The sequence below is a fragment of the Leucopleurus acutus genome, assembly GCF_964270905.1.
Source record: "Leucopleurus acutus genome assembly, chromosome: 18".
NCBI classification, from domain to species: domain Eukaryota; kingdom Metazoa; phylum Chordata; class Mammalia; order Artiodactyla; family Delphinidae; genus Leucopleurus; species Leucopleurus acutus.
Genome location: NC_139160.1, coordinates 9073391 through 9085824, shown reverse-complemented (window position 1 = coordinate 9085824; position 12434 = coordinate 9073391). Strand labels below are relative to the sequence as shown.

Genomic DNA, 12434 nt, shown 5'->3' with positions numbered 1-12434 from the left:
AACAGTAGTAGGTTCAGTATTCTAAGAAAACTTAAAATACATCAACTCCCTTTATACTCTGATGCTTACTGTGCTCTTGTTCACACAGGACCATTACTGTTCTAATTTTATGCAGTTAATATTTATTTAGACTTACCAACATATTTTCCTCTTTCTCTTGTTTTTCACTCTGTTTTGCCTCTGTGATAATTTGCTTTCTACCCAAAGAATTAAAGTAGAAATTCTTTTAGCTGGGATAACTGCTAATGAACTCTTCCAGTTTTTGTTTGTCTGAAAATGTCTTTATTTTGCCTTCCCTTTTTTTTTTTTTTTTTTTTTGCGGTACGCGGGCCTGTCACCGCTGTGGCCTCTCCCGTTGTGGAGCACAGGCTCTGGACGCGCAGGCTCAGTGGCCATGGCTCACAGGCCCAGCCGCTCTGCGGCATGTGGGATCCTCCCCGATCAGGGCACGAACCCGTGTCCCCTGCATCAGCAGGCGGACTCTCAACCACTGCACCACCAGGGAAGCCCTTGCCTTCCCTTTTTAAAGGATATTTTCTCCAGGTTTAGAATTCTAGATTAATACATTTCTTCCACTCGATTATTTCAAGATATTATTCCATTATTTTCCATTTTCTTATCTTTTCTTTTGAAGTCAAGTGACAGTCTTATCCCTTTGAAGGTTTTCTGTCTTTTTGCTGTAAATGCTTTCAATCTTTTCTATTTTGATTGGTTCCAGTTTTACTATGATGTATCTGGGTGTGCTTTGTGTTATATTTATCCTATTTGGGGCTTCTACCTGATCTTGAATGTACAGCTTTGACGTCTTTCATAAATTTTGAAAAATTTTCTGGCATTATCACTTCAAATACTATTTCTGTTTCATATTCTCTTTCCTCTCTTGCTGTAGTTCTAATTACACTCTAAATATACAGTATTTTTTTTTTACTGTGACCCAGCTGTCTGACATACTTTTTGTATACAGACAAAAATTGTTTCATTATGCTTCACAGATACTGCATTTTTTACAAATTGAAGGTTTGTGTCAAGCAAGTCCATCAGTGCTATTTTTCCAACAGCATTTGCTCACTTCATGTCTCTGTGCCACATTTTCATAATTCTTGAAATATTCCAAATGATTTCATTATTATTACATTTGTTATGGTGATAAGTGATCAGCGATCTTTTTTTTTTTTTTTTTTTGCGGTACGCGGGCCTCTCACTGTTGTGGCCTCTCCCGTTGCGGAGCACAGGCTCCGGACGCGCAGGCTCAGCGGCCATGGCTCACGGGCCCAGCCGCTCCACTGCATGTGGGATCCTCCCGGACCGGGGCACGAACCCGTGTCCCCTGCATCGGCAGGCGGACTCTCAACCAATGTGCCACCAGGGAAGCCCGATCAGCGATCTTTAATGATACTATTGTAACTGTTCTGAGGTGCCATGAACCACTCCCACATATCATAGTGAACTTAATTAGTAAATGTGTGTGTTCTGACTGCTCTACAGACTGGCCATTCCCCCATCTCTCTCCCTCTCCCTCAGGCCGCCCTATTCCCTGAGACACAACAATGCTGAAATTAGGCCAATTAATAACCCTACAATGGCCTCTATAAAGTGTTCAAGTGAAAGGAAGCATTGCACATCTCTCACTTTAAATCAAAAGCTAGAAATGATCAAGCTTAGTGCCGAAGGCATGTCAAAAGCTGCAATCAGCTGAAAGTTACACCACTTGTGCCAGTTAGCCAAGTTGTGAATGCAAAGGGAAAGTTCCTGAAGGAAATTAAAAGTGCTACTCTAGTGAACACGTAATGATAAGAAAGCAAAACACCCTTATTGCTGATATGGAGAAAGTTTTAGTGGACTGGAGAGGAGATCAAACCAGCCGAACATTCCCTTAAGGCAAAGCCTAATCCAGAGCAAGGCCCTAACTCTCTTCAATTCTGTGAAGACCTGGCGAGGTGAGGAGGCTGCAGAGGAAAAATCTGAGGCTAGCAGAGGTTGGTTCATAATATTTAAGGAAAGAAGCCATCTCTATGACATAGAAGTACAAGATGAAGCAGCAAGTACTGATGCAGAAGCTGCAGCAAGTTATCCAGAACATCTAGCTGAGATCATTAATTAAGGTAGCTATGCTAAACAACAGATTTTCAATGCAGAAAACAATCTTCTATTGGAAGAAGATGCCGTCTAGAACTTTCATAGCCAGAGAGAAGTGAATGCTTGGCTTCAAAGCTTCAAAAGGACAGGCCTACTCTCTTGTTAGGGGGCTAATGCAGCTGGTGACTTCAAACTGAAGCCAATGCTCATTTACCATTCTGAAAATCCTAGTTTTAAGGTTTTCTTTTCACACATATGTGTATATATCTAAAAACACAAAGACGTGCATAAAACTCCACGTAACTGTAAGGGGTCAATTCTCTAAGACCCAACATGTCATGCCCTACCCCAAATACTCACATACTGGAGACAGAGAAAATCACTATTTCTTTCCCAATGTTTTCTCCCAAGGCTCTTTTAATTCTCTCTTGTATGCATGAAATGCAACAACTACTATCATAACAACCATATTATAAACTAACCTGTCAGTCTTCACATTTTTTAAAAAAGATGTCACTATAAAAATTAAACCCCTATAAAGTTAAAATAGACAGAATCAGGTAATATTTTGTATTTATGAAGGAAAGTATTCCAGGTCATAGTCCTATGCTCAACTAAAGAGATGTGTCAATGTTGTTTCACTTACAATGGAGATACAGCATGTTAAAAAGATAGGAAAACCTAAAATAAGTCAGCCAAATTGAAGTGTTATTTACATCATTTCACTTCTCTCTTTGATGCATAAAATTTTAGAAGATAGCATTATGAAGAACACACAACTAAAAAATAAAAATTACCCGATCATTCATGAGAAGATCTTTCACAATGAAAGTAGCTACCAAAGACTTCAAAGGAGCAGCAAACTGATCTGGTGCAAGAAGAGCAATATGACCAATAGTAACCAGCGGTGTTATGAGATGTTCCAGGTTGCTTGGATCCAGGCTCTTATGCAGAGGCTGAAAATGAGGAAAGGAAAATGATCAACTCCATAAACATGCAAATAAGCTGTTCACATATTTCACCTTCAAATTTTAAAAACTACAAAAGTTCCAATACATGGTTTAAGTAGTAGCTCAAGCTTACATTTAAACTTTTATAGGTTATTTATGTAGAAGGCATCATATTTAAATATTTTCAGTTTTGCCCAAGTTATATTTTAGAGGTTACGTAAAGAACATTTCAGCATGAAGAATCATATTATGTATCATATATTTTATGACCACATATATAAGTATGTTAGAGACTGCTAAGGCTCACCAATATCCACTTCCATTCAAGGATGCCTATATGTGCAGTTAGGTGAGGATGTGAATAAGTTCTGGTTACCAGAATGGGAATGAAAGTGAGGTATGCCATGCCTGTACTGAGGCAGATATGAGCAATGTTTCTTCTCCACATTCTCTCTCTTTACTCACTGGCTGTCTTAATACCAAGGATCCAGTGGGACTCAAAGAGAAGCCACTAGTCAAAAAGGGTCTGTGTGCCTAAGCCACTGATTAGAATACAATCAAAGCACCCAATTAGACTTTTTTCAGGACCAAGAAATAAGTTTTATTATGTACACTCACATGGATTTTTGTGGATTTTTATAGCATCAAATATTAAGTACCATAACTAATAAAATTATTTTTATTATTCTAATAGGAAACCCAGCCATTAATATTCATTTTGCCATGACAAAAGAATGAGGCTCCTTATATACTCACATAAATTGATACCTAAAATATATTGTTAAATTTTTTAAATAGGAAAATCAGAAGAGTGACTACAGTATACTATCATTGGCATAAGGAGAGGGGGAAGGGACAAAATATGTGTGTATTTTGTGTATTTACATTACTTGCATATGAATAAAATCTCTCCAGAAAAGTACATTAGAAACTGATAACATTGGCTGCCTCTAAGAAACTGGGTGGCTGGAGATATGGGGGTGAAGCAAAAGAGAAAACTCTTTACTCTTTAGTATTTATTACTGGATATTTGTTTTGTATCTCTTGATTTTGAAGCAAGTGAATATATTATCTATTAAAAATTTTAATGACACATTTTAATGAAGAATTGATGCTCTATCCTCCTACACTGAACACCAAGAATTCTAGGCTTGAAAAACAACACAAAACTGTTCTTCCCAACACACGGGGGCAATATGAGAGGCTTAGTTTAGTCAAAAGTATACTTAAATGAGTTTACTTCTTGCTATTCTTGATGACCTCCCTCAGTACCTCCACTGCACATCTAAGTGATAACTTGTTGTTTACATTATAAACAAATACCTGATAGTGTACTTTTTTCAATTCATTTATTATAATGTGTGACAATTTTCCACAGTAAGATAATAAAATCATTTCTGAAAAAGCAAAATAAATGGCCAGTCCCTCGATTAACAGTAACCTCATAAAGGCCATATGTCTCTATGAGACCTTTTCTCAGAAAGCCAGCCAATCCTGTATGTCATAGTAGAAGGATTACCAGTTAGGTTCTCATAAAGATAAGTAAAAGATATCAAAAATGAAAATAAAAGTACCCTAAAAATTCAAGTTATTATCAGCATTATCCTCCTCCTCATCATCATTGGAAGGAACAAAAAGGAGATTATTCAAGAAAAACAAAAGCTTTCTAGAAATCAACATGAGTTCATTGAAGTCATCCTCTTATTTAAAAAAAAGACTATAGAAAGTATTTCCACCCCCAAATTTAAAATATATTACTATTTGCTATCTATAGCAAAGATGCTGTTTAATAAAGAAAACTTTTTTTCCTCCTTTAGGTCTTTAACATAATATATGAAAATATGACAAAATTAGCATAAATATTTCTAAAACAGAGATAACAAGTCTAAGTATTTATGGTGGGTTAGTTTCAGCATAATTTCCAAATTGTTTTTTGACTTCATTCAAAGCTCCTAAACTAAAATTATAAGTTAGGATTTTATAGATTTTCTGCTTAGCTTCTATTTGCAGGAAGAATGCTAAAGACAGCCCCTGATTATAATAGCTTGTAATGAAATTGCAATGCTTAGAAAGGGTAATAGTAATTCCAAGTACAGAAAAAATAATATAAAATACATATTGAAAAGATGGTCAGTAGACATTTGGTCCTATCCAATACATCCATAAGACACTTGGTCTACACACAAAGGTCCTCGATATTTGTTCATATTTGGTCCTGTCCAAAACCATTTGGCATGGACCAAATATGCCCACAGACATTCTGGAGAGCACCAAAATATCAAGAACCTTTTGGTGTGGACCAAATGCTCTGCAAGGGAAAAGGCACATTTTAATCTGACATAAAATTATGTCAGTCACTGAAGTACAAACTTATACTTATTTACCTTACATTACAAATTAGTATGGATTTATAGAACCCCACACTTCAGTAGTATCTCATATATAGAAATCTAACTTTCAAATCTGTAAACTGATAATCATCTACTACCTACTATCAGTAAGTAGGATTTTATATGTAATTACTTACTAATGAAAAATAGTTTCCTAATACTAAATGTATAAAGTAATGTCAAAAAAATATTATACAACTGTTTGATTTCTGAATCTGAGTTAGCATTAAACATCTGAATAATCAGATATTTTCTGATTTTAATCGCCCATCAATATTGATTATACTAATTCAAATTCTGAAAATAAACTATAAAATGATACATCTCCAAATGTGAACATCCTATAAAATCATTCATATTTGTTTTTTAACTATAACATGAAACAAACAAAAAACTTTTCTCTTTACCTCAAATATCTGTGCAAACTGTGTCTCTTTACTAGAAAATATTGCATGGATACAATGAATAGCATATTTGGCTTGACGGGGGGGTCCTTTCTTAGATTTGTGATGTAAAACAGGAAGCAAAGCTCTAAAAAAAAAAAAAAAAAATTAAAGAAAAACAATTAACCAGAAAAAACAACATGACTTCCACTAGATAGCTTGTATTTTTTAAGTAATGTTTTGTAAGAACAAAAAAAGTCATAACATCTACTCAGACATTTTCAATCTATAATTTCGCTTTATAAATATCTATATTAAAAATATAATCCAAATAAAGTATTTTTTCCTTTTTACTTAATAATTATAAATACAAACAAGGATGGTGACCCATTTCTTCTTTTTAATGTCATTCCTTTAGCCTTTTCTATTTCATTCTCACTGGTACCACTTCAGCTAAGCTTCTGCCACCTTACACCTTCTTTCTCCAGGCTCTTCCTCTTCCAATTCACTTTTTACTTTGTGCCAAAACAACCTACATGAACAGAAATTTGATCATTTAACCAATACAAATTGAGCACTTACTATAGTGCCAGGCACTATTAAAAGTCCCAAATCCTTGCCTTCATGCTACCAGCATATTAGGGATAAGACACATGATTATACATAAATTAGCAAAACATATGTTATGTCAAATTGTGGTAACTCCTGTAAAGGGAAAATAAGAAGCAGAAGAAGAAAAAGAAGACAGGAATAGGGAATGGGGCTAAGTGTGTGACAGTGTTACAATTTTAAATAGGGTGCTTATAGATGTGCTTATAAAGTAACATTGGAGCAGAGTTCTGAAAGAGGTAGGGAATGGGTCATATAGCTACCTGGAAGAACATTTATGTATCATATCATTCCACTATATAAAAACTTAAAATCCTGAATAAAGCAGAATCTCTTAGCTCAACTATTATGAATACATCTCACAGTGAAAGCAACTTCTGAATCCTCCCCCTTCCCCAATAACAACCCAGTGCTCCAGTAGAAAAAAAAAATTAGAGATAAAATAATTCATTATAATAATATCAGAGTCTCAGAAAAGATACCAACAGCAAAATATAATAAAAATAAATAAATGACAAACTGAAGGGAAACTTTGCATTTCATGTTACAGAGAAAGGGTTAATATCCCTAAAATGTAAACACCTACAAACAGAGAATGAAAAGACCAACAATATCACAGAAAAATGGGTTGGATTTAACAGAGTAGAAAGCTCTTCAAAAGAAGATAAACAAATTACCCAGTTATGTGTGAACAGATGTTTACCTTCACTCCTTTAAAAACATATATAAATACAAATTAAAACTATACTCAGAGGACTTCTGCTTCAGATCAGGACAGTATATCTGAGACTGGGTTTACTCTTTTACCTTAAACAAGTAGAAAACAAGATAATATGTTAATGGTTTCAGACACTGGACAATAGGAAGTGCAGTGCGAAAATCCGTAAAAGATGGGAAACAAACTAGAAGAGCCCTACATCTGCCCCCAATTACTGCAAGGAGGTAGTTTCCAGACTGCAGTACAAGGAGAAGTGGAGACCCAAATAGAGCCTGGTGGTTGCATGCAGTTGAGGGAGACAGGAATGAGAATTCAGGGAGGCCAAGGGAGCTATACTTTCTACAGCAAAGCACCACAGAGGAGGGAGCTACAAAGAGAGAAAGAGAGCTTGAGTTCTGTAGACCTGAAGAGGGGTATCCCTGAGTCTTTGGCTGAATAATGATCAGCGTCACGCAAGAGCAAAAACTACCTAAGACCAGGAAAAGAATGTTAGAAAGAAGTAGGCCAAAAAACTCCCTACCACACACAGGGCTGGTAGCAATTCATGTTTCCACCAGCCACAGCAGAAAGACCTTCAAATATATAATCAGGACAAAATTAATCAATAGACGCAGTCCCTGAAATGGCACAGGTGTCAGAATTAGCAAAGACATAAAAACAGTTGTTATAAATATGCTCCATATGCTCATGAAGGTAAGAAGAAAACATGAACGTGATGAGGACAGAAGTGAAATATATATATATTAAAAAGACCCAAATGGAACTACTAATTCTGAAAAATATAATACCTCAAATTAAAAATATATACATAGAATAAAAGCAGATTATATATATTATAGAAGAAATGATCAGTGAACTTGAAGACATAGCAATAGAAACTATGCAAAATAAAACAAAGCGGGGGGGGACAGGGAAAAAAAATAAGAATGGCACATCAGTGACCTCTAAGACAATATTAAGTAGTCAAAAATACATGCAATTGGAGTCCCAGAAACCAAGGGGGTGAGAAGGGGAGAACATTAAAAAAAAAAAAAAAAAAAAAGAAAGAATTACCAAAACAACTCCAAATATGATGAAAATAAACCCACAGTCCCAAGAATCTCAATAAACCTCAAGCAGAAGAAACATTAAGTACACCATTCCAAGGCACATCAGTATCAATTTGGTGAAAACAGCGATAAAAAAAAAAAAATCTCAATACCAGTCAGAGAAGACATGTTATGTACAGAGGAACAAAGAATGAAAGATCACTTTTCATCAGAAACTATGCAGTCCAGAAAATAAGAGAGTGACATCTTTCAGGTACTGAAAACCAAAAGAACTCTCAACCTAGAATTCTTATTCCAAGCAAAAATACTTTAAGAATGAAGATAAAATAAAGACTTTTTCAGACAAAGAAAAGCTAAGATAATTAATTATAAGCAGAATTATACTCTAAGAAACATTCAAGTTATTCAGGAACAAAAATGATACCAGCTGAAACTATGGATAGATATCCAAAACATGAAGAATGGTAAAAAAGGTAAATATATGTGTACAAATCAAAGAAATATGCTATTGTTAATCTGAGATATATCAAAGTGTTTAGGGCAAAAATATCAGTAACATATTGTAGCATTTATAACATACATAGAAACAAAATGTATGACAACAAAAGCACAAAAGCCTGGAGGGGGAAGGCATGGAAGTATACTGCTGCAAGATTTTTACAATATACATTAAGGGGTATAATTTTATTTGAACAGAGATAAGCCAATAAAATAAAATCATTAAAAATAGTCAGCCTCAAAGAGGGCAGAAATAGAAAGAAATGGGAACATATATTAAGATGGCAGCTTTAAACCCAACTGTATCAACAGTTACATTAAATGGTAAATGGTATAAACATTCCAATTGAAAGAGTGTGTCAAATTGGATTAAAACAACCAAAATCAAAACAAACCAACAAGAACAAAACAAAGACCCAACTCAAACTATAGGATATTTACAAGGTATTTATTTTAAATATTAAGCCCCAGGAACATTTACAGGGAAGGAAGGAAGGGGGGGAGGGAACGAGGGAGGAACGGAAGAATGAAAGAATGAGAGAACTGGGACTTCCCTGGTGCCACAGTGGTTAAGAATCCGCCTGCCAATGCAGGGGACACGGGTTCGAGCCCTGGTCCAGGAAGATCCCACGTGCTGCAGAGCAACTAAGCCCGTGTGTCACAAATACTGAGCCTGCGCTCCAGAGCCCGCAAGCCACAACTACTGAGCCCGCACACCACAACTACTGAAGCCTGCGTGCCTAGAGCCCGTGCTCCACAACAAGAGAAGCCACCGCAGTGAGAAGCCCACGCACTGCAACAGAGTAGCCCCCGCTCGCCACAACTAGAGAAAGCCTGCGCGCAGCAACGAAGACCCAACACAGCCAAAAATAAATAAATAAATAAAATTTTAATGTTAATAAAAAAAAAAAGAATGACAGAATAAAAGACTGAAAGAAAGAGATATGCCTTGCAAACACGAATACAAATGAAAGTAGATGCTGCTCTCAAAGACTGCAGAACAAGGAAGCTAACCAGGGACAAGGAGAAACATTTCATTAACAACATAGTCTGTAGACAAGGCTATGGGGAACCAAGTGCATTCATACACTGCTGGAGAGAATGCGAAATGGTATAACTACTACAGAGGGAACTGTAACAATATCTAGTAAAATTATGTATGCATTTATTCTACGATATATCCACAAAATAAATATTTCAATGTGGAATAACTGCTAGTATATGTAAAGAGAAAAAAAGCAAGGTGGAGAAAGGCATGTATAGTGTACTTTTTATCATTCTTCTATCAAAGAGGTCATGTGAACACACATACATATACACATACGCACTGAAACATATCTAGACCGACATGCATGAAAAGACTTCTTTTAAGTTTATCTATAGGTAAGAAGGAATAGGGTAGAGTGTTGACGAGTACAAGCTAGACTTCTTAGAATATATCTTGCTTTTTCAGCTTGTCTTTAAAACCTGTGAATATTTCATATAATTAAGAAATAAAAATTTTTTAAAGTAACCTCAAAAAATAAAAAGAAACAAATGAACGAAAGTGTGCATCCATTTGGTGGCATAACCACACAAAGAATCATTCCAAGTAACTTTAAAACACAAGAATTTGACTGTAAATCCCTAGTGTGATGCACCCTAAATACATAAGAGAACTACATAAGGCAAACAAACAGCTGTTTTTAGGAATCACACTGGTGGTGCTACTACTATTCTGAGACTGTTCTGTATTTATTATGGGATAATTCAAATGAGTTATTATGTAATATCATAGTTTTATCATCCTGTATTAGCTCGGCATAGGGGAAAAGATAAAAATGTAAAATTGAAGAGGCTCAATAAAAACCCAATTTGAACTGGAATAATCAATATAAACATACAATGCATTTTATCTTCCAAAAAACCTTTTTTTTTTTTTTTAAGCTGTATGCACAGAATTGTCCTAGAAAAGTGACCCACACATTAGCAATTAGTACACACAAGACTGACATTCTGATTTCTTAATACTATTCCCATTAAAAGGAACCAGGGCTCCTCAGAGAAATGGCTGAATCCAGGTCTGGGGCAGGACATGTACAAGATGGGTCTGGAACATTTTGTCATACCAGGTTGCAAAGACATTACAAAGATTAGTGGAGTTATTCAAAAGGATTCAGAAGTCAATCTGAATAGCCTATAGATGGGACAATGTGAGCATCGAGTGATCACTGTAATTGACTGAAACACAAATATGAGTAAATCCATCAGTTTATAATGATATTTTTAAAAGACGACAACAGAGGATACTAGTAAACTCCTCACTCTTTATTTTGAACTCTGTTCAATACATAAAAGAATCACCCACTACTTACAGATATGGAAAACAAACTTATGGTTACCAAAGGGGAAGTGTGGCGGGGAGGGATAAATGAGGCGCTTAGGATGAACATATACACACTACTACATATGTATAAGACAGATAACCAACAAGGACCTACTGTAGAGCACAGGGAATTCTACTCAATATTCTGTGATAACCTATATGAGAAAAGACTCTAAAAAAAAAGAATATATGTATAACTGAATCACTTTGCTGTACATCTGAAACTAACACAACATTGTAAAGCAACTATACTCCAATAAAAAAAAGATTATTCATGATGTTTAAAATAAACTGATAAATTAAATAAAAAAAAGCATTTTAATTTTTCTTTATGTGCTTTAAAGTAATGTTTATGTTTCTGCAAGTTAATTGACTTAGAGCAAAACGAATAATATTAGGTACAGAAAAAAAGCCTGAATAAATAACTTCTGACGCTAAAAAAAGAAAAAAGGAAAAAAAAAAAGTATCAAGCACTTATCCTGCCAAAGAATAGATGAGAAGTTCCTCTTTATAAAAGTATTCAGCTAACAAGTGATAAAGGAATGACACAGTATCATTACTGATTACTAAATATGATCAGCTGCTAACATCATAAAAGAGAAACAGCCAGGTATTACATTCCTCCTGACAGAAGAGCATACCACCACCTACAAAGTGGTCCTGTGACGACAAAATAGCTGAAGCAGAATCCAATCAGGCCTCTGGATTCAACTATCACTTTACAGAAAACACAGGAAAACGTTAAAGCATGCCAAAGGCACACAATTAGCAAAAATCAAAAGTCAGTTTATGTGAAACTATTCAAGATAAACAACCTGGTTTCTTCATCAAACACAAAGAGACGAGCTAACTGGAGGGGGAACCTACAGGAGAAAAGGGACTTCAGAGACCTATCAAGCAGTAACAATGTAGAAACCTCACTTGGATCCTGATTCAAAAAAAAAACCAAACTGTTAAAAAAAAATTACTATGTTTTAATTGGATATTATTATTAGGAAATTATTATTAATTGTGTTTACGATAAAAGCATTGTGATCATTTTTTTAGAGTTCTTATCTTTTGGAGATACTGAGATGTATAGATGAAAATATAGAGTCTGGGATTTGTTTTCAGATATAAGGGGAATGTGGGGAGTGGGCAGAATTATAAATTAAACAAAGTGGCTTTTAGTTATTTATATATAAACGGGTTGGTGGATACATGGGAGTTCACTATTATATTCTACCTCTTCTTTATATGTTTGAAAACTTCAATAATAAACTATGTAAAAAAAAATTCGAGCCTCACCAAAATGCCCTCTTTTTAGTCTGTGATTTGTGGCTTCCTTGTGAAATGAAAAATTATTATTTTCTGGTTACTTCAGTAACTGAAGTCCCCAGAGAAGACCTATCGTCTC

At 35.2% G+C, this 12434-nt stretch overlaps 1 protein-coding gene across 5 annotated transcripts in view; it reads right to left on the bottom strand.

Annotated features, from left to right (window-relative positions):
* The window catches only part of PDS5B (PDS5 cohesin associated factor B), a 203084-nt gene that overhangs the window by 46053 nt on the left and 144597 nt on the right, over positions 1–12434 (bottom strand). For all 5 annotated transcript variants that reach the window (XR_014326931.1, XM_082859730.1, XM_082859731.1 and 2 more), the window contains exons 20-21: positions 5824–5947; positions 2874–3032 (exon numbers count right to left, since the gene is read on the bottom strand). Coding sequence is in view for 4 of the 5 variants with exons in the window: in XM_082859730.1 (XP_082715856.1) it covers positions 2874–3032; positions 5824–5947 (283 nt within the window). In the remaining variant the exon portion in view is untranslated. The remainder of the gene's footprint in view (positions 1–2873; positions 3033–5823; positions 5948–12434) is intronic.